Source organism: Ctenopharyngodon idella, chromosome 2, assembly GCF_019924925.1.
Source record: "Ctenopharyngodon idella isolate HZGC_01 chromosome 2, HZGC01, whole genome shotgun sequence".
Lineage (NCBI taxonomy): Eukaryota > Metazoa > Chordata > Actinopteri > Cypriniformes > Xenocyprididae > Ctenopharyngodon > Ctenopharyngodon idella.
Window position 1 is genome coordinate 9,678,704 of NC_067221.1, and position 23,013 is coordinate 9,701,716.

Genomic DNA, 23,013 nt, shown 5'->3' on the forward strand with positions numbered 1-23,013 from the left:
ATTCCATGGTGATGGAAAAAAAAAATGAGATGGGAGGATGCTCAATGCTTTAGAGTTTTCGGGCAAAAATACATTCTGGTTCATTCGTTCGGATGACTCATTTAAAGGCACAGTATGTAGAATTTTTGCCACTAGAGGTCGCCTATTCAAAACAAAGGCATAGCTTGATGATGCCGAGTTTCAGCACGGAATCTTGGGAGATGTCGTCTTCACCTTACAGCCGGTGGAAAAGAATCGGGACAAGACTCGGTCAGAAATCGTGTTCATGGATGAGATTATTAACGTTACTGTAGTATGAAACAGAGCGGGGCCGAGTGCTGTGGGAGTGGAACGAGACCGCTGGAGCGATTGATAATGAGAGACGAGCCAGACACATGGCTGGAGAGCAGTGGAACTTTTGTTATGCTGCAGGCATAGCACAGTATACATTACACAGCACTGTTTTATGATATTAGATACATTTGAGTGTGCTGCTGTGAGACACTTGTTGCACACTGCAGTAAGCTATATCAATTTTAGAATATCATAATAATAAATGCTGGGTGGCTTGTGTTGATAAATGGCATGCAATTAAATACAAACGTATTGTATGATGAAGAAAATGCTGTATTACTGTTACTAAAAATAAAGCTGCATCTGATTATGCTATGTTAGCTACTTGACAAAATAGTGTTTTTTTTCTGTGGCATGGTAAAAATCTGTCTATAAATGTATCCAGTATACAGTTGTTCCCTTGTCTATTAAAGCGTCTTTGGTGTTTCCATGGTTTCTACAAAATAAAACCAGAAATTGAGGGTAACGCGGGTATGACGTCACCTGTTCGTCACTCGAACAAGTCCACGTCCTGGTTAAAAATTGCTTATTTCTCTCAATTTAAACATTCTTGGAAACATTTGGGATAATGTATGTACACAAGTCAACAAAATATATAACACTGTTCTAATGGTTTTTGGATATTTTAATCCAAAAATCCTACATATTGTGCCTTTAAATGAACCATAATTCACCAATTCGAGTCCCTGTACCACGTAATTGACTCAGTTATGTAAATTAAGATGCTTTTGTTTAGATGCTACATACTTGTTCAAGTTTTATACTGTCACCCTAATAGAGATGTTCTTTCATTCAAAGAACAAATGTATGTTTGTACGTACCAGTCAATCTGGCATTAATTTTGAGTAACTGTGCAAATAAATACAACAATTTTTGCAGTAAACTGATTATACTGAATGCTTTATATTGAGAAACACGTATAGATTTCATCATAAATGCAGCTTTATTGAAGAAAGAGCGAATGGGACATTTGGGCCAGGGGTCTGCATTCATCAGGACTGCATTGACTGGATGCCTCTCAGATTTCAAGAGGATTCAGTATCATCTGCATCAGAGATGACTGATGTCTCTGTGTAGAAAAGACGAGGGAAGTCACATGCTGATCTTTTTCATGATTTGGTAAAAACAGTAAAGTCACATGGTGAATGTAAGGACAACTGACAGACTGGAAAAATAAAAGTTCACTTCAAATCAAACAGTGGAAATGATTGCGCACGTACCTGTAATAATTTCTTTGACCTTTATTTGACCTGCTGTTGGTAGAGAAACAGGGACAATGGAATAAAGACAGTAATAAACAGAGAGACAGAAAAGGACAAGGGATGAGCACTAATAATTAGCTGAAGTATTTGTCAATGTTCATAAACCTGAAGCAGTTTCTGTCCTACACTGCCTTTGCATGTTAGAATAAAACTTGCCTGTCAGGATGTATCTAGTTTGTATGTCCTTTGGGGCAGGGTTATGGGGGGAGTCCTGGGGGGTGCTGGTGTGGGGCAAAGCCCTCCCTACAGGATGGAAAAGCGCAGATGAGAAAGGGCCCCCCCTCCCCATGCCCCTGGACTTTTCTTTTCAATAAAAAAGCCTATCATCAAAACTATTTACATTTTATCAATATGTTATTGAAAGCACTGTTTTCCTCATAATTCCTTTTGCTGAACTAGTAAAAGCCAGACATCAACAACATGTGTCACTTCATCATGTGCATGAAAGGGGAAAACAGAATGATGATCCTATCCACTTAGTGACGTCAAAGACATTGTGTAGCTGGTTAAAGGGACAGTTCTCCAAAAATTTGCCACTTATTTACCCTCATGTTTTTACAAAACCACAAGAGTTTCCTTTTTTCATGGAACACAGATGTGATGTAACTGACCAGCAATATTTGGACCACACCACATATAATGAAAGTGAATGAGGACTCGGGCTGTCAAGCTACAAAATGGCAATTAAAAACCATAAAAATCATAAACTGTGTCACAGAACCTGATTTCACCAAGTACAACATGTTCCTGGGTCAACATCTTTGTTGATCCTAGAACAATATTCCAATCACCCAATCAGATTTGAGGCACAAGTTTACAGTTTATGTCAATTTTAGGCTTACAACCACTTGGCATTAGGTGTTTCAGTGTTCATTTCCCTCTGGTTTTAGGGATAACTTATAGGTTGGGTTAGGTTGAGGGGTAGAAATAGGGTTAAGAGGACTAATTTTCAGACAGGAATGTTGTTCCAGGATCAACAAAATATGTTGACCGAGGAACGCGTCTTCCTTTCACACTGAACACGACGCGATAAAGTGAGGCAAAATGCTGACGAACGTAGATTTCACAACGAACACGAAACGATAGATCGCCTTTGGCTAATTCATTCCTGCAAGATAGGTGGCGCTGACTGACAATGCATTTTCCTCATGTATGTATCTCGTAGACAGCGAACGCTGTGGAAGAAAATGGGGAGTGCTCATCAGATCGCATAATTCAGTGAATAATTTTCTGTATACAGAAATATTCGAGTAAACGTGAGAATTAATCTGTTTTTAGACACTAATGATAACAAGAACTCAACATCCATTCTCTTCTCTCTTCCGGAATAGCCTACTTTTCTTTGGTGTTTATCTGTGTTTACACTGGTTTTCAAAACCAATCTCGCCCTTTTGTGCTACAGCAGCTGCTCCAGGTACGTGATCTAAGCTCAAATCTAATTGGACGGTCCGGTTCTTCGCCTAGCGACGGGGGAAAATTCGGCACACTGGACGAAAAAAAAATCTCGCTTTTTCGCGATGCGAATGTGATTGTACGTGCCCGATGTAAATAGCTCCATAGAGATCTATTGTTTTCAAAAACGCCATCACAATGAACATTTGTGCCGAATTATCGCGTTCAGAGTGATTTTCCCTTAAAGGGATATTTGGAAGAATGTTTGAAACCAAGCAGATTTCACCCCCCAACTGACTACCATAGTAGGAAAAAAATACTATGGTAGTCAATGGGGGGCAAGATCTGCTTAGTTACAAACATCCTTCCAAATATCTTCCTTTGTGTTCAGCAGAACATTGAAATTCACATAGGTTTGGAACAACTTGAGGGTGAGTAAATGAATTTTCATTTTTGGGTGAACTATCCCTTTAACTTGGCAAAATCAGGATGTGTAACTGTGTCCATATGACTTGATGCCATAATGCAGCCATAAATTATTCTTTTTATAATCCTTTTACATGAATTGGATCCAGTTCACAAACCTGTCTAAATGATTAACTTACAAATCGGACAGATCCGGTTCTCACTAAAGCAATGATGCTGTAAACAGCTCATTAAAGGGGAAGATTATCACTGAATACAGACGTATATTTGACTCCTTTTACCACAACTTTGAAAACTTGAACTAAAAAAATTTCCTTTTCTATTACACAGAAGAAAGAACGTCATAAGGGTTTGGAATGACATGAGGGTTTGTAAATGATGACAGAGTTTTGAAATCTATCTCTCTCTTATCTCAGATAGCAAGGAGAGCTTTCTTTGTCATCATTACCATATTCAAAGTACACTCATACATGTACTAACATTCTGATGGTTTGAACAGTCATGCAATGCATGCTCATAAATATAACAGTTTTGTTAACAGTAACCAAGAAAACACTCAGATTCAACCGTCTGACCACAGAAGCTTTTCAAGGTAATCAGGAAACTCCCTGATGACTGTCCCTAATGCTTCTGATACCATTGTTGCTGTGGGTCCTTACGATTTGTTAAACTTGCACTAGCTTTTGGTTTCCATTTAATCAAAGATATTGAAACTTACAAAAGCAGCTCTCACCTGAAAAAGTGTAGGATGACTCTGTAAACTCAGGCACCCTGAAAGTTAAACAGCACGAATGAAAAAGAAAGAAAGAAAATGCAGCAAGTAATGCAAATCTAAAGACAATCCTTGTAGATTTATCACCCAAAACTGTAGTTGACATGACATTTCTAGCATTTTTAGAAGCGTCTCGTGTTACGCTAACACTTTCCAATTTATTTACGACACCAATCAAGCAACTACATGGAATACTTGTATTTCACAGACCATCACTGCCAGTTAAAATGAACTAGTGAAGGCAAAAAGGTGATTATGGTGGAAAAACTCGACAGACACTTTTCCTTGTTCTGTACATTTTACCCTAAGATCCTGATGTTGAATTAATCACGACCATGTTATATGTCAACTACCCATATGATTATGACATATTTACTTGAAGTCGTCTCCTTCCAGGAGTTTTCTGTAGGTGGAGATCTCAACATCCAGGGCTAGTTTGATGTCCAGCAGCTCTTGGTAGGCCAGAATCTGTTTGTGAAGGTCTGCTTTAGCCACCTCTATGGCCGATGTGAGGCTAGCAATCTGTGCCTGATACTCAGCAACGCCCACACTAGACTGGGCCTGGGCTTCTGCTAAACTCTGCTCCAGACTCATGTTCTGAAAAGATAAACAACAAAGTCCTGTAAAAACACAACATTTTGTCCTTTTGGCTTACTTCACAAACAAATGTTCTTCTTCATAGATGGCTGTCATGGTATGTTAGGTTTCAAAGACTAAAGGTTATGATACACCTGGCAACTTTTTGAGCAGTTGCCGAACAACTAATCAGAGAGGAGCAAATCTATTGCCAACCCAATAAATACTTTATTATAAACACTTGTTAGGCACTTTATTTCAACTTTTCAAATATTTTCTTCGTTTTTATTAAATATAAATGCTTTTCCGATCTGATTTGTGATAGGAAAAGGGAGAAGAGCGAGTTTGGCAAAAGGCAGATTCAAACCCACGTCGAACGCGTCAAAATCTACTTCCTCCGGCCATCCGCCCTACAGCCTACGCTACTACAAACATTAAATAGAATGCGTCTTTTGACTAAATTACAGCCAACTCACATTAAATTGGACTCCTGTTGGTATTTTAAGCATTAAATGTGGTAAATTCCCTGTTTTGGGTTGACACGTGACAACTTACCAGCGTAAAAAGATAAAAGTTCATTCTCCTTTTCTTCGCTCCATTGCCGCTGAGAGGCCGCCATCTTGTTTGAATTTTTTCTGAAATCTCCAAGCTAGTAACGTGATCGGCTGTTGCTCATTCTCAATGGGAAAGTGCCCAAGCAACATTGCCCGGCAACATTGCTCAAAAAGTTGCCCCGTGTATCATCACTTTTGGGGTACGTTTACATGACAACGAAATGCTTAAAACGGAGAAGTTTTTCCTTTGAGCTTTCCAAAAACAGACAACACCATTGTCAAAACTATCCACATTCATTCGAATCCGTGGAAATGACTAAAAACGCTGTATTCTGCTGGCAAGCCATTAGATGGCGATGAAACACTATGGACTGAACATGTAATGCACATGTGCATGTGTCATCGTTTTCACAGGTTTGCGTTTTTGTTGTTTACACGGAGTCCGTTTTAAAAAAAAAACTGCGTTTTCAGGCCACCAAAACGCCGTTGTCGTGTAAATGAACGGCCAAAACGCATAACAAGTTTTCCATTTTTAGTTGAAAATGGTGTCATGTAAAGGGCCCGTTTACACTGGTGTGTTTTTGTTTTTAAACGCCGTTTTAAAATGTAAACGATCCTCGTCTACACTGGCGTTTCAGAAACGATCTCCATCTAAACTATATGACCGAAAACGCATGTCACAACCATTCATGCACACTGGGCATTCGCATACTAGTGTAAACAGCTGCCTCTTGAGCATGTAGGCAGCTGCAGTATAAAAAAAAGCAGAGTTTAACTGCACAATTTCTGCTAAAAATGACAACAAAGCCAGCAAAGATTGCAGTTCAGTCTCCATGTTATTGTTTACACGGTCGTCAAGGATAAGCAGAGCGAATGTGAGCAGCCACGCCATCGTTTTCAAAAGTCTCCGTTTTGGTCCTTTTATACTGAAACGCAACCCCGGCATTCAAACATAGGGGCCGTTTACACGACACCGTTTTCAACTAAAACTGAAAACTTTTGATGCGTTTTGGCCATTCATTTTCACGACAACGGCGTTTTGGTGGTCTGAAAACGCAAACTTGTGAAAATGGGTTTCAAAGTGCAATTTTTTGAAAACGGTCTCCGTGTAAACAACAAAAGGCGAATCTGTGAAAACGACGATGTCATGCACATGCGCATTATACGTTCAGTCTATAGTGTTCCAACGCCATCTAATGGCCTGCCAGCAGAATGCAGCGTTTTTAATCATTTTAACGGATTCGTATGAATGGGGATCGTTTTTACATTGGTGTCGTCTGTACGCGGAAAACTCAAAGTAAAACATTTCTCAGTTTTAAGCATATCGTTGTCATGTAAATGTACCCTAAAACGAGGTCTGCAGCGTTCATAAGAAGAAGATAACATGTTGTTTATTATATGTGCAAGCTGCAGTTTTTTTGTCTGTCGCTTTAAATGCTCAACTCTGTTGGTTTTGATGGTTTTGTTTATCAGCTGGAAAAAAAACTCAAAGTGATATCTGACACTGATATCGTTCCTCATTATTGATAAAGTTATGTGTGGTGGACTCCACTATTCTCACAGAATTAGAAAAATAATTCAAACTTTAATTTAGTTTTAGTTTGTTATCATTATAGTAATCATCCTTGGTGTGAATTGGCTTTAATGTTTTTCTCTTTTTTTCAGAATGGTTTCATTGTCTTTTCATATTTTTTTATAGAATAACTGCACAACTTTACCATACAGCTATAAGAGCCCAAAAACACCTAATTCTTCAGCACATTTTGATATCTCATGTTCCCAGACATCAAATTTATTGTAAATGATGTCAGAAAACTCTTGAAAGCGTCTGAGTTGTTTGGGAAACTGGTTCTTTTGCAGCATTGCAACTTCACTTGTGGCATTGGGGCTTTTGCTGCCAATTCGAAACGGCTGAGATCGATAAACCACTTCCTATGTCATCTGTTTCCTGTCTCAGACAGCTGTGATTTATTCAAGAGATGTTTATTATATGCTGAGAACCTGCGCTGAAGCATTTCACATCGCTGACAAACCCTGTTTCTCAAGGGACCTGCTGCTGTTGAGCACCTTTACTATCTGAACAGCCCTAAGAATACCTTCCTCATGCTTATTGGTTGATTCAATTGCACTTCTTTTCATCGCTTTGGCCAACATCACGTTCTTCATTTTTGTACCGAAAGTGCATAATTTAGTAAGTCTAACACTTACCGCAGCCGCAAGCCCTTGCAGCTCTAAATTCAGTGACTGCAGCTCTTTCCTGGCTGCTGTGATCTCAACTTTAGCTGATGACACAGCTTCTGTATTTTTGGCATTGGTCGTCTGCATCTCATCCATCTAGATTCATGAGTATATAGCATAAGATTTATTAGTTGGAATGCCAAAATTATCGAAACATTTAGACAATGTGAGCACTTCTTGTGTTGTGTGCTGACCTTGAGTTTGTAGTAAGCCTCAGCTTCCTCTCTGTGTTGCTGTACAGATTTCTCATATTCCATTCGCATCTTGTTGAGTGCTACAGAGATGTCGAAGGACTTCCCGGTGTCTACTTCAATCATTGAGACTGAAGTATCCATTGTTGTTGTGCCCAGTTTAGATTGCAAAGATGACAATTCCTACAGTGATAAACATAACACAGAGAGAGAAATTAACACTTGTGTTTAGCTAGGTTGCGTTAAATTAATGTAAGTCTTTTACATTGTTACATTATTTCAAATAAATGCTGTTCTTTCAAGCTTTCTATTTGTTTAAAGGTTCCTGAAAAATATGTATCATGGTTTCCACAAAAAATATTAAGCAGCACAACTATTTTCAACTGATAATAACAAGAAATGTTTCTTGAGAAACAAATCAGCATCTTAGAATGATTTCTGAAGGATCATGTGACACTGAAGACTGGAGTAATGATGCTGAAAACTCAGCTTTGCCTTCACTGGAATAAATTGCATTTTAACATATATTTAAATCCAAATTGTTACAAAATTTCACAGTAATCATGTTTTTACTGTATTTTTGATCAAATAAATACAGCTTCGGTGATCATTATTTCATTTTTTTATGTTCGTAAGTTAAAACAATTAAAACAATATAAATATATTAGCTTTTTTAAAATAAAAAAATCAATTATCTTGATTACTCCTTGCATGTATGCATTTCAGACTTTAATTGACGGAAAATGTACCTCCTCTTGTGTTTTGCTGACAAAGTCCAGTTCATTTTTCAGGCTGGAGAATTTGGCATCCAAATCAATTCTTAAGTCAGAGGCCAATTCAATGTCCTGAAAAGGGATACAGGCATGTGTGGTTAAAATTTTTGTTGTCTACGAACAAGAAGTTAAATTTTAAGTCAATAACAGATCAGTTTGGATATACATTCTGTGACTGAATGTCATCCTGCTCACCTTTTTCATTGCAGCAATATCAGACTCAAGTTGAAACTTCACTCCTTGTTCAAAGTCAAGCCTTAATGAAAATCCATAAAAGAACAACGATATTTATTGACAATATGCTGTATATTTTAAGTGTATGAATAACATTAAGCATAAAAAAATGTCATTGAAAAAGGAAACACTCACTTAGCCTTCAGCTCATGGGCAGTTCCACGGACATTGTCCAGCTCGATCTCCAGTTTGACAGTGTCGATGGTGAGAGTTTCCAATGTGCTGCGATATTCGCTCAGCTGGGCCTCATACTCCACCGTGGCAGTCACAGATGACTCTTGGGACACATCCGTCCCCCCAGTCAGTTGGGACAGCTTTGCCTCCAGAGCTGCGTTCTCCTGCTGTAGCGCCCGTACTTTGGCCATGTATGTGGAAAAGCGGTCATTCAGCCCAGAGAGTGTGTGCTTCTCAGCTGCTCTGGAAAGTATTGGGGCCATGGCAGAGCCTGATGCTTGACCGGAGGCGAGCGCGGCACTTGCACCGAGTCCACCTGCAGCAATGGCGCGACCCATAGCGAATGCAGGACTGGCAACCAGTGCACCACCACCACCCCCCAGTGCCAATCCTGCACCAGCTCCAGCACCACCACCAAGGCCAAGACCTCCACCAGCTCCAAAGCCCAGTCCTCCTCCCAGGCCAAGACCTCCACCGGCTCCAAAGCCCAGTCCTCCTCCCAGGCCAAGACCTCCACCTAAACCAGCACCACCCCCTATCCCCAGACCCAATCTTGCTCCACTACTTGCACCAAAACCTCCGTATCCCCCAGACATCCTGGAAGAGGCCAAGGATATAGACAAAGACATGGTAAACAGCTATGGATGAGTGCTGAAGGATCAGAGTCTGAACCAAGCAGAGAGTGCAGGCAGGGCAAGAGACTAATGCTCGCTGTTTAAATACACTTAAGTAAGGGAGGGCAGTGCAAAAAAAGACACTCTATAGAGAAAGAATAAGCTGTAACTTGTCGCAGTAGCAAGGTATGGCGTCAGTTGTCTGTTAAATCTCAAAATATTCTCACCTGCAGGCACATTTTCCTTCTAGGATGGGCCTTCAATCTAAAATTTGCAGTGAAAGCTGAAAGATGAATATCACCCCTAAAACTCAGAATTTTGAAATGGCCTTATTCTCTTTTGAATGACTCAAGAACTTTCTGTGCAACTAGCATCACTAGACTGAAATGCAAAAACAACAAAGGATTAGTTCACTTTCAAATGAAAATTAGCCCAAGCTTTACATACCCTTAAGCCATCCTAGGTGTATGTGACTTTCTTCTTTCTAATGAACACAATCGGAGATATATTAATAAATATCCTGATGCATTCGAGCTTTATAATGGCAGTGAATGGGACCAACGAGTATAAAGCTCAAGAAAGTGCATCCATCCAATTCAAAACGTACTCCACACGGCTCCGGGGGGTTAATAAAGGCCTTCTGAAGCCAAGCGATGTGTTTGTGTAAGAAAAAAATCCATATTTAACAAGTCATAAAGTAAAATATTTAGCTTCCGCCAGACCGCCTTCCGCATTCAACTTGCAAAGAAAGTGTTACTGATGTCGCGTCAGTTATGTTTTTTTCGTAAGTTGAATAGGGAAGGCGTAGGACATAGCGTAAGCGGTTTGAACTGCGAGAGGCAGTACACTTTCTTTGCAAGTTGAACACGGAAGGCGGTCTGGCGGAAGCTAGATATTTTATAACTTGATAAATATGGATAATTTTCTTACACAAACGCATTGCTTCGCTACAGAAGGCCTTTATTAACCCCCTGGAGCCGTGTGGAGTACGTTTTGCTTTGGATGGATGCACTTTGTTGAGCTTCATACTCGTTGTTTCCCATTCATTGCTATTATAAAGCTTAGATGCTTCAGGATATTTATTATTATAACTCCGATTGTGTTCATCAGAAAAAAGAAAGTCATACAGCTAGGATGGCTTGAGGGTGAGTAAAGCTTGGGATAATTTTCATTTGAAAGTGAACTAATCCTTTAAATAAAACTACTAAAAAAGTTTTTGTTAATTAAAATAAAGCTGAAATAAAATAAATATATATAGAAATGTTGCCTTAAGTTGAAGTACTAAAATTACTAAAACTGAAATAAAAATAAAGAAAAATAGAATTTAAAAAAAACTGATAAAAATGCCAAAAGCACATAACAAAATTACTAAAACTTAATCTTAAATTAAAATGAAAACTGAATAAATAAATAAATAATAGCTAATTCAAAATAAAATACTATAATAGTCCCAAATACTCTCCATTAGCAAACATTCTGAGCTGTGACATCAAAGGCAACAGATGAACAGGGAAAATATTAATTAATTAAATATAATTTAAATAAAATTATAAAATAAATATACAATATACAATTTCATGCTTTTAAGAGCCCTCCAAAAAGAATAAGGCACTGGTAAAACATCTAATTTGCTATAAGAGAAAATATTATTGATATACATGTTGCTTGCATAGATTACATTGCTACTTTAGACTGGTCAGTGGTCACTGACTGGATGCAATCATGAAGCAAATAAAATTATAGTCTGTGCCCATCATACACTACTCAGTTTTCTGTGAATTTTGTCAACTCCAGCCTTTATGTAATTATTACCACAGATCTCTTATGTAAGGTCAGTGCTTGGTATCAGTGACATTAATAAAAGGTGGAATCTGACAGACATCTGCTTAGTCTTGAAAGTCTATGCTGTGCTCAAGGGCAGACTCTACTGATAGGTTTGAGCCTGTTCGGATGCCAGGTGAAGCATACCTTCACTCATTTTGCAAATTTAAGGCATGCCCATGGCATAATTATAGTCAGCTGTCACATCTGTGTTTCACGTTAGAAAAATTAAAATTTAATCTAACAGAAACCTTTACACCATTTAAAAAGAAAGGCTATTGTAAAGACAACTCAACTGTTGTAAAGAATGTAAAAAATAAAATCATTCAATATTAAATTAGGATGCCTGGATGTAAAGATGCAGAATCATGCACAAGTATCAATTATAAAATCCCCTCAACAATAAATGATGGAGAAAGGGAAGGGGAAATCACACCCTGTTGTTCTGCTATCATAGAAGAGGAATTGTCTGTGGTTCAATGGAAAACAATGTGACTCTTTTTCGTTTCGTTGAACGCCAGAACAGTCTGAAGAGCTCTATGCACTTCTCCCAGGGTTATTTAGAATAGGAAGAGGTTTTATTCCATTACTGATTATTCTGATACTTGGAGTTTACTGCAAGAGACAAACTCAGAGGTTAGGTTAATCCTTCTTTATTTGCATACAACAATAGATTTATTTATAATGCCAAAATAACCAGCAGAACTCTGGTGACGAACTTGGCAGGAAGTCAAAAAGTACATCAAATGTATGCGGTGTATCTTATTGGTTCAAAAGGCCCCTTTGAGCAAGATAATCTAAGAGCTCTTTGCTGTGAGAAACAATTGTGAAACTAAAGTTGAATCTGGGTTACACACTAAAATGTCAGGTTTTTTTTTTTTTTCATAATACATTTTCAGTTTCATACAATAGTTCCTGAAAGCCCCAGAATTTACATGTCTTCAATGTCTTCAAACAAGACCAAAAAAAAAAAACCCAGAAAGACAGTTGATAGATAGAAGCATAATCTCTTATGTAACGTTAATGTTGCAGCTGTAACTAAGCCTCAGGCCTCTTCAGTAATAAGTCACAGTTAGGCCTAGTTATGAATCGGACTCTCTCTGGGCCCTACAGCACCAGTTTCTGCAGATAAAGTCATGTGAGGTTAATAGGCCAAAGATAAAGATTGCCAAATCATCAACATCACACAAATTGATAATTCCATCTCATAGCTAGGCTAATGGACCATATGCACAGAGTGTTCTTTAGAACTTCCGCAATAATATTAGCTGGAAAACATCCGGTGAAATGTCACTTGTTGGTGTGTTAAGTATCAATAGTGTAGCCCAATACTTTGTTTATAATCACAATATAGTCACTTAAATAGTCAGGCCTAGCATTAATTTAGTTATTCAAACCTAAGCCGACATAAAAAATAAATCGCTCGCTTTCTGTGTAATTCGTTCACAAGAAAAGTTATTGTTTTTCATGAGTTTTACTTCATACATACATTTTTAAACCTAGTAATTTTATAATGTTTAATGTTTAGTCAAAAGCAATCTGAGTGAAAAACTATTACAGGAAATGGCTAATATATGCGCAAATAAATGCTACTCTGCCGCCATCTGCTGGTTATAGTAGTAATTCATGTCTTTTTTTATTTTAAAATGAAAAGTGTTTTCTATCAAATGTTGGATTTCCTACATCTTGAAAAGTTCGGTTTTTACAAATGAGGACAATCTTAGAAGGATGAACAAATAATGTTTGTGGTCATCACGTTAAAAATAACATTTGAAGTGCTGGAAAAATGTTGCGTGTACAGACACGGCATTTCGTAATCAAACGTTCCCAATAGCTTCGTCTTTATAAAACTGGTTTATTGTCAAATTAGGCAAGTGTGATAACTGCATGAAAATATAAATACAACATTAAAAAGTCAACCATTGATGGTTTTGTGTCGATGTACAGCGAGTACAGAATGATCAGCTAACAGTTCACCAGAAGCGTCCTGGTGTGCCATACAGTTTCCATGTTTAATACGATTGTGAGCGTGATATTGCTATACACAGTGGTGTAGTCTAATTTTTTGTAGTGAGTATACTGTGATTTTTCCCTCCCAGCCTCAATTTATTATAAGCACCGCCAACACTTTAACAGCCAGTGGCATTTACAACTGAAGAGATTGGATCTGCACAAGTTTTATCAGCAGGCAAGTTTCAATGCACATTTGCAAGTTGCAACTATGCTAGGTTAAAAACAACCCAAGTTGGGTTGAAAATGGACAAACCCAGCAATTGGGTTGTTTTAACCCAGCGGTTGGGTTAAATGTTTACCCAACCAGCTGGGTAGTTTCATTTAACTCAACTATTGTGTAAAAATTGCTGTATTGTTTGCTTAAAATGAACCCAAAATATGTTGGAAATTAACATTTATTAATATTAAATATAATAAATAAACATTTATTAAATTGTTTATTAATGTTTACCTTTTGATTATTATTGTTGCTTCAAGAAATTATGTGTCTGATTTTTGGGTTAATTTTAAGCCATCCATATAGTCCTTTTTAAACAATAGTTGGGTTAAAGTGTCAGTTCACCCAAAAATGAAAATTCTGTCATCATTTACTGACCCTCAGGTTGTTCCAAACCTGTATAAATTTCTTTGTTCTGTTAAACACAATGGAGTATATTTTGAAGAATGTGGGAAACTGAACATTTCTGGGGCACCATTAACTTCCATACTATTTTTTTCCTACTATAGTAGTCAACGGTGCCCTAAAGCGGCCTGGTTAAAAACTTCCTTCAAAATATCTTCCTTTGTGTTCAGCAGAACAAATACATTTTTACAGGTTTGGAACAACTTGAGGGTGAGTAAATGATGACAGGATTTTCATTTTTGGGTGAACTATCCCTTTAAATAAAACTACCCAGCACGTTGGGCATTTAACCCTGAGTTAAAACAACCCAGGCTGTTTTTAACCTATAGAGTGTAACAATAATGGAAAGACGAGGCTTATCAGTATGTCACATATGTGAGGCTTATAGGTTTTCTGTTTTAGGTTTCCTGCCATGCCTGTCATCATAGTTATGCATTTCAATTCACTAACTTGCAATTCGATTAGATATCAGTGGATATACTGTATATCAGGTACAGAACATGGCAAATTTTATCAAGAAAAAAAAAATCAACTAATGCTGTATAATATACATGGGAATCTACATTAATATTGAAGGTTAAAATGAACCGATTTGTATACAAACTTAAATTACACTTAAGGATTTGTTTTATAATAATAAAGTTATAATAGGCCTACTAACTTTAAAATGACTTCTAATCCAATTCGTTTTTTGAAAAATAAACGCTTAAATTAGATGGTGGCTGTCAACTTGACGGATTTATTCAAACATGCATTAAATAGGCTATTGAAGAAAATAAAAAAAATATAATTAATATATAATATGCTGCATATATTTAGCTGCTCCTCTCTTCATTTTTCTAGCTGACTAAAGAGTTTATGGTCACTGAATATGTTTGTTCTGAGCTAATGACGTTATGTGACATTGTTTACAAGCTGTTATTGACATCTTTCCGCGGTTGAAACACTGATTAAGCGATTGCACGACACATGATACAAATTTCGTTAAGTTGTACTGTATCTTTTATAATACCTTGAGATGTTGATTCATGTTTATTTCGCGCTGTAACTGGTATTAAAGCGGAGGAGAGGATGTTCACATGCGCTTCACGCTGCCGCTTCTCTTGAACTACAGTAGACTACACCACTGGTTATACAACAGTTCAATAAAGAAGTTAATATTGAGAAACTTACATTTCATTATAATATCAAAGACTATAGAATAACACAAGACGCGTCACTCCTATTATTTTGAAAGGGAGAAAATGCAACGCGCAATATGGCGGAATAAGTCCCGCCTTCTAAATAAGAGCCAATTGTTAATTGGTAAAGTCATGGCGTCACTGCAGCGGCCGTTAACAGTCAGACGCGCGCCTCCGAAATGAAGCACAAGAGACGCGCATATAGGACTGCGCATGCGCATTAGCTTGATCCAGCCTGAAAAATACCGTTTTTGTCATGATTCGAGCGTTTAGAAACAAAATTTATGAGACAGTTGTTGTCAGATTTCATTGGTGATTTCAAATATGAAACTTAATCGAAAGCTTGGCAAACAGCTTTGGAGAATTTGATGTTTCCCCATTCAAAGAGATGCACTTGAATGCCCGAGAGGCGTTTCAAAGATGGCCGCCGAGTGAAATTACTTGTTTTAAAGGAACACTCCACTTTTTTTGAAAATAGAGTTAAACAGTTGAGTTTTCCCGTTTTCGAATCCATTCAGCCGATCTCCGGGTCTGGCGGTACCACTTTTAGCATAGCTTAGCATAGTTCATTGAATCTGATTAGACCGTTAGCATCTCGTTAAAAAATGACCACAGAGTTTCAATATTTTTCCTATTTAAAACTTGACTCTTCTGTAGTTACATCGTGTACTAAGACAGACGGAAAATGAAAAGTTGTGATTTTCTAGGCCGATATGGCTAGGAACTATACTCTCATTCCGGCGTAATAATCAAGGAACTTTGCTGCCGTACCATGGCTGCAGCAGGCGCAATGATATTACGCAGCGCCTGTGACCCCCTGCTTGCACAGGGAGCATGCCTTGCAACCATGGAGACATTTGTGAGAGACGCTGCGTAATATCATTGCGCCTGCTGCACCCATGGTACGGCAGCAAAGTTCCTTGATCATTACGCCGGAATGACAGTATAGTTCCTAGTCATATCGGCCAAGAAATTCGCAACTTTTAATTTTCCTTCGGTCTTAGTACACGATGTAACTACAGAAGAGTCAAGTTTTAAATAGGAAAAATATTGAAACTCTTTGGTCATTTTTTAACGAGATGCTAACGGTCTAATCAGATTCAATGGACTATGCTAAGCTATGCTAAAAGTGGTACCGCCAGACCCGGAGATCGGCTGAATGGATTTGAACTGTTTAACTCTAGGGGATGTGTAAAATGAGCCTATTTTCAAAAAAAGTGGAGTGTTCCTTTAAAGGGACTTTGATAATATCATTAATTACTTTTGTCTATTTTTAAAACCACCGCAGTGATAGCAACACAACGCGTGATGTTGCTGAGTGAATAACTGTTTCTGAACGAACTAATCGGTTGAAATTGAATAAATGATTCAATGCCTCGATCACCGTTCCTGAATGAATCAATCGAGTGAATAATCGGTCAGACACACAGACTTTATAGCCTCATTGACCATATAAATGCAAGTTTTTTCTGAGTATCTGTGATTAAAAAAGACACAGATAAATAAAAACTGAAGTGGAAGACTCCATACAGGTAGTGTTGCTATTGTTACTTCCTCATGGTTGTGGGCAGAAAATCATGGGTCAGCCATACGCTGTTTGTAGCCTCATTGACCAAATGCACTTTTTTTTCTCAGTATCTGATTAAAAAAAAGATACGTTAAATAAAATCATGTTACTTTCTCATGGGAAAAAAAAATATGTTGTTCTGACTTCTCTGTTTTGATGACAGTTGAATAACTGACACCTGCAAACAGGAAGATGCGGTAAAGATTATGCTTATCAAATGCAAAATCATCTTGCGAAGCAAGTAACCATCTGTATTTTTTCATGTTTACCACTCTTTATTTATAGGAGATGATTCTGTATCTACACTTGTCCTACCACACAGAAATGTACTCGATTGGGTCATTGTGATGATAGTTTAGTTTCCCCACTGTCTTTGTCAAACACAGTCATAGAAAGGGGGACCTGGATTGGTCCATAGAGCTTTCCTGAGAAGACCACTGTGCTGAGACAGCTGAAAACTGCCTAGCGGTAATGAACAAAGAGCAGCGACCAGCATCACCAGGTCTCTGTCACAATAGTATTAAAACAAAGAGCCTGCTTTCCAGAAGGCCAGGCCACCATAAAGAGGCATGCGCTGGTAGCTGTTGCCGTTTAGCTGAGGGGAGGTCAGTGGATATTTACTCTTGCATTGTGGTCATGTCTATGGACTACTAGTAGCCTGTCACTTAAAAAGCATCAGGACAGGAATGCCTCTGCCACGACGCCGATCCTCCTTCCTGGGCCAGGCTGCTGCGGAGCGGCCGGGCAGTGTGGGCCGCATGAGTGGAGCAGGGACCTCTGCGCCTCGGGGAGTGTTTGTAGGCATGGCTCCCACTGGAGGTACCAGCAGCCTGGGTGCACGCGTGTCCCGCAGAGCTCTGGGCATGAGCAGCGTGTTTCTGCAGAGCCTTAGAAGCAACACCTTTCCTGTGGTGACCCAGCCCAGGGATCGAAGCCACCAGCATAGCTTCGACAGCCTTAACACGTGCCTGCTGGAGTATCGTGATAAAGTTCACGCTCTGGAGCAACTCAACCAACAACTGGAGGAACAGATCAGACACTGCTTGGAAAGGAAAGCCGTCAGCGCTGGGACATGGACTGGCTTAAAACAAGACTGGGAGGATGTTTATTTACAGGTAGGAGGATGTTTGACAGGGTTGGAATGTATGCGTCAAGCATAGAGGTCAAAAAGCAAAAACTATGTATTAAAAAGGTTTTAGAGGAGATACCTAAATATCCTTAAAACCTTTAATATCATTTAAATTGATACTTGTTTGTTTTTTAATGAACCTACCTCCTAGTACTTGAGGAAGTAAAAAGATGCTCATACTTACTGGTGTACATACTAACATCTTTCTTTCTATAAGGTCAGTGACAATATCCTGGACAATGCTCGACTTATGCTTCAGACTGAGAATGTTCAAGCCACTGCAGAGGACTTCAAAGACAGGTGTGAGTGTGCTTCATTGAGTAAAACAGAGAAACAGATTTTGATCGCACTAGCATTTATCTACATCAGGGGTGTCCAAACTTGGTCACTGTCCTGCAGAGTTTAGCTCCAACTTGCCTCAACACACCTGTCTGGAAGTTTCTAATATGCCTAAGACCTTGATTAGCTGGTTCAGGTGTGTTTAATTGGGGTTGGAGCTAAACTTTGCAGGACAGTGGCCCCCCAGGATTGGACACTCCTGCTCTACATTAACAGATTTCCAGCAAATGGTCTATAGTGTGTTTTTATGCACGATTGTGTAGGTACGAGAATGAGCAGCCTTTTCGTAAAGCAGTGGAGGAGGAGATTAACTCTCTGTACAAAGTCATCGATGATGCAAACCTGACTAGGATGGACCTGGAGAATGAGATTGACAGCATGAAGAATGAGCTGATGAATCTGGAGCAGAGTCACATGGAGGTGAAATAAGACCAGATCAATGATAGAATTCTCTTTGAGTTTCAGTGTTAAATTAGGATCTTCTTTCGCTCTTCTTCAGGATGTTAGAGTGCTCTATAAGCAGATATCCGGGCATGAGGTTGATGAGCCGGATGCTCCCACTGAGACCAGCCTGGACCAGATTCTGGCTTTCATCCGTTCCCACTGGGAGAAGGTCATTGAGAAGAATCGTGCTGAGACTGATGCTTACCTCGAGTGCAAGGTAAACCATAGAATGTGAATCATGCATACTGTATATATAGTGCTGGGTAGTAACTGATTACATGTAATCTGGATTACGTAATCAGATTCCAAAAATTAAAGGATTAGTTCACTTTCAAATGAAAATTACCCCAAGCTTTACTCACCCTCAAGCCATCCTAGGTGTATGACTTTCTTCTTTCTGATTAACACAATCGCAGAAATATTAATAAATATCCTGATGCATCCGAGCTTTATAATGGCAGTGAGCGGGACCAAGAAGCTCAAGAAAGTGCATCCATCCAAAGCGAAACGTCATTTCATATTTACATGCAATGCAGGGATTCCCCAACTTTTTTGTCAGCCGAACCTCCGGATATTTTAAATTAATAAGTTAGGCCAATAATAAAATTAAATAAATAAATAAATACATTTAAATTCATGGTTCTCTGATAGCAGTTAAAGTTTTTTTTTTCTTTTTTAGTATGTGTTTTATTTTGATTGCTTTATATTTTAAAATTATTTATTTTAAATGTTAAATTTTTATGATTTAATTACGTAAAAGCTTTTCATTAAACTCACTAAATCCCTCCACTTCCTTCACAAGCCCCAGTCTGAGAAACCCTGACTTAATGTAATATTTAATGCACTTCATGTTGTTGATAAAGAACGGAATATATTTTCTTTTTCTTTGTAAATTTGTATCAATATGGTACAAGATTATCCTATTCAAATCAATGTGATAAATGAGTTAGGTCAAAAGTAATCTAAAAGTAATCCAAAAGTAGTCAGATTACATTACCTTAAATGTGTAATGTAATGGATTACATTACTAACTACAATTTTTGTCATGTAATTTGGAATCAGTAACTGATTACAATTTGTTATATATATATCTATTCATATATATTCATTGTAACAATGAAATTTTCATTGACTTCTGTAAGTGTAATTATAAATATAGCATATAAAACTTTATTGAGAAGTGTTACAGATCATTTCAACTCAAATGAATATTTCATTCAGGACCATGTTGGGGTCCCCATCACCTTGTTGGGATTTATTTTGCGATAATGACCAAATGACCAAGCATTATCCCTGTCATAAGATGAAAACCCCTCTGTGTGATTGTACAGCAGGCTGAGAGTGTGAACAGTAAGCTGAGTCGAGAAGAAGAGGAGCTTGAGAGTCTGAAGACAGAATGCAATGATGCCGGGTGCAAGATTCAGAGTCTGCAGGCCGAGACTGAGTCTATTAGAGCTCTGGTAGGACAACCTTCTCAAAGTGTGATGCAAAAATCATAAAGCACAACAATATTCAATTCACTGAACTATGTATGATTCCTGCAGAAACGAGGCCTGGAGAATGCCCTCAAAGATGCTAAACACTGGCATGACATTGAGCTCCAAAATCTGGGCTCTGTTATCGGAAAGCTGGAGGCTGAGCTCTCAGACGTCCGTGGGGACATTGAGCAGCAGCGTCGGGACTATGAAACCTTGCTCAACAACAGGAAGAAGCTGGAGCTGGAGATCGGAACATATCACGGAATCCTGGACGGAGAGGAGAGCAGATTCTACTCCACAACGTGAGGCTCATTTTCAATCTGCTTATGACAGGAGGACAAGGCCTGTAGTCTTCATTCAATCTTCTTCCTTGTTCCTTTAAAAGTCTTAAATTCTCAGAAACCCTTCCTTAGTGTCAGTTTCTGTGATCCCAGACAGATCTCTCAGGGGATATTGAATGTAACCACAATGTTTTCTGTACGTATACTGTAGGTTCCCCGGTGGTTCTTCAGTACCTGAGGGACGAATTGATCCCACATCTTCCACATCTGAAACACAAAGCTGTCCACAGACGGAAGGTACCGTTTCAATGGAATATATTTTATATACAAAATATAGTTCGTAAATGATCTGACTGTACACTCCAAAAATGCTGGGTTAAAAATAACCCAAGTTGCCCAGCAGTTGGGTTAAATGTTTGACCCAACCTGGTGGATAGTTTTATTTAACTCAACTATTATTTAAAAATTACTATATTGCTCACCTAAAATGAACCCAAAGTAGGTTGGAAATTAACATTTATTGAAATGTTTAACCTGTTAGTGTTCCACTGTACCGGCCGAGGTAAAATATGGACAAACCCAGCATTTGAGTTTTTAAACCCAGCATTTTTTAGAGTGTAGTGTGAATATTAAGCTGAAAGGATTAGTTCACTTTCAAATGAAAATTAGCCCAAGCTTTACTCACCCTCAAGCCATCCTAGCTGTGTATGACTTTCTTCTTTCTGATGAACACAATCTGAGTTATATTAATAAATATTCTGATGCATCTGAGCTTTATAATGGCAGTGAACGGGAACAACGAGAATAAAGCTGAAGAAAGTGCCTCCATCCAAAGCGAAATGTTAAAAAGGTTAATAAAGGCCTCCTGAAGCGAAGCGATGCGTTTGTGTAAAAAAAAAAAAATCCATATTTAAGAAGTCATAAAGTAAAATATCTAGCTTCCGCCAGACCGCCTTCCGTATTCAACTTAGGAAGAAAGCGTAACTGACATCGCATTAATCTTTTTTCGTAAGCTGAATAGGGAAGGCGTAGGACGTAGCATAAGCTTTTTGAACTGCGAGAGTTTTACACGTTTCACTTTGGTTGAATGCACTTTCCTGAGCTTTATACTCGTTGGTCCTGTTCACTGCCATTATAAAGCTCGGATGCGTCAGGATATTTATTAATATACCTCAGATTGTGTTCATCAGAAAGAAGAAAGTCATATACACCTAGGATGGCTTGAGGGCAAGTAAAGCTTGGGGAAATTTTCATTTGAAAGTGAACTAATCCTTTAACAGTAATAATAATGTTTTGTAGAAAATATGAAGAGATGATCAAGGCTTTTTGGAGATTAAAAAACAAAACATTTTGATGTCCTCTGTCAGGTTCTAACGCTCCTGATGCCCCAGAAGAAGGAAAGAATGAATGAAATATTTCATTAATCTTTGCAAAAATCTTGATTTTCATTTATTTCTCCTTACTTGTATTTTTCAGCATCTATAGACTACATGATTGCTGTGCAGGTTAAGAAATAAATAAAATATAAGACAAATTGAAGATGCACTCATGAAACATTGACTTCAATTCATTTTTATTTAGCATTTAGCTGAAGATTTTATATACAAAGACTCTGAGGTGGCTTTTCTAGCCTCTATGATTCCATATTCTGATATCCCTATATTCTGTTTTACTCCCACGGGTACCAAAGCCATAAATGACAGTGTGGGAAATCTGAATAATTGACTATGGTCAAAACTGAAGCTCCTTAACACGATAATGACACCTTGTGGTTATAATGACACGTCTATGAAACAGCCACTTAGACGTTACTTCAAATCCATGTTATCGTTCTGAACTATCATTTCTTTGTTTAGGAAATCCTCAAATAGCAAGTTTACTGCATGCATGGGAAAAAACGCAAAGCTATAACAAAAGACAATAGCTGACTGACATTTCTAGTACAAATAGGTAACCAAGAAAAACAGCCCCACATTTACACTACTTTAAGCAGTTTACTAAAAACGCATTGAATGTTTTATATTAAAAAAAAGTGCAAATTCATGCAAAATTTTAAGAAATGACAGTCTAACATAGTATACTAAAATATAGGTGTATAAAGAGATTAAAAACAAGTTATCCTTTCCCACAGAAACTGGATGTTATTCATGTTTAGGTATATGAACTATGCAGGTATACATGTTTCTTTGAATTTGGATATGGCAGATTTCATTTCTCCGGTCTCGTTGGGTCTCCAATAACTGAGAAGCATCCAGCACAGTAACGGGCCGGTTTCTTTGTGTTAGCAGAATTCGCTCTTTTCAGACGGAATCCAAGACTGCTGACCCTCACGTCCTGTGAACATCAGCACAGCTGTAATTTTCTACATATGAACAAATAGGTCTGATTGTGTCACATCACAAAACACAATTCTCACCTGTGAGTTTCCTAGTGTTACACTTTCTGATGGCTGTGGATCTGATGGTTGGGCCAGTAGAGGTGTCTGCAAGATGAAAAACAAATGCATAGCATCAGTTATTGTTATTCTTTTCAATATAACCAGTTTTAATTATACGTTTTGGGTTTATTCCCATTTAAAAAAGAAGATTCTTAAATATAC

The 23,013-nt window shown here is 38.2% G+C and overlaps 2 protein-coding genes and 1 long non-coding RNA gene across 6 annotated transcripts in view; 2 read left to right on the forward strand and 1 right to left on the reverse strand.

Moving 5' to 3' along the window:
- Positions 1–1,257: 1,257 nt before the first annotated feature.
- On the reverse strand, positions 1,258–9,555 carry zgc:136930 (uncharacterized protein LOC563946 homolog). 3 transcript variants are annotated; one of them, XM_051881997.1, is made up of 9 exons: positions 8,887–9,555; positions 8,713–8,773; positions 8,494–8,589; positions 7,748–7,927; positions 7,524–7,649; positions 4,562–4,782; positions 4,147–4,184; positions 1,554–1,583; positions 1,258–1,402 (listed from the first exon to the last, which is right to left on the reverse strand). In XM_051881997.1, the coding sequence occupies exons 1-9, from the start codon at positions 9,552–9,554 to the stop codon at positions 1,359–1,361; spliced, it is 1,464 nt and encodes a 487-aa protein (XP_051737957.1). In that variant the 5' UTR covers position 9,555; the 3' UTR covers positions 1,258–1,358. The 3 variants fall into 3 exon arrangements, with proteins under 3 accessions (XP_051737957.1, XP_051737948.1, XP_051737941.1); XM_051881988.1 differs by having other exon boundaries at positions 1,554–1,586; XM_051881981.1 differs by lacking the exons at positions 1,258–1,402; positions 1,554–1,583 and adding an exon at positions 1,596–1,838.
- On the forward strand, positions 4,585–8,052 carry LOC127505985 (uncharacterized). The gene is made up of 2 exons (XR_007927859.1): positions 4,585–4,641; positions 7,795–8,052. It is a non-coding gene; the product is annotated as an uncharacterized LOC127505985 (long non-coding RNA).
- A 6,767-nt stretch (positions 9,556–16,322) lies between the features above and the next one.
- bfsp2 (beaded filament structural protein 2, phakinin) overlaps positions 16,323–23,013 on the forward strand; it is a 45,707-nt gene continuing 39,016 nt past the window's right edge. The window contains exons 1-8 of one of the 2 annotated variants that reach the window (XM_051882011.1): positions 16,324–17,858; positions 18,090–18,172; positions 18,475–18,631; positions 18,711–18,872; positions 19,987–20,115; positions 20,200–20,435; positions 20,626–20,711; positions 21,782–21,953. In XM_051882011.1, the coding sequence (XP_051737971.1) occupies positions 17,430–17,858; positions 18,090–18,172; positions 18,475–18,631; positions 18,711–18,872; positions 19,987–20,115; positions 20,200–20,435; positions 20,626–20,711; positions 21,782–21,825 (1,326 nt within the window). In that variant the 5' untranslated portion in view covers positions 16,324–17,429 and the 3' untranslated portion in view covers positions 21,826–21,953. Of the gene's footprint in view, positions 17,859–18,089; positions 18,173–18,474; positions 18,632–18,710; positions 18,873–19,986; positions 20,116–20,199; positions 20,436–20,625; positions 20,712–21,781; positions 21,954–23,013 lie in introns of those variants that run through there. The other variant, XM_051882019.1, reaches the window with a different exon arrangement.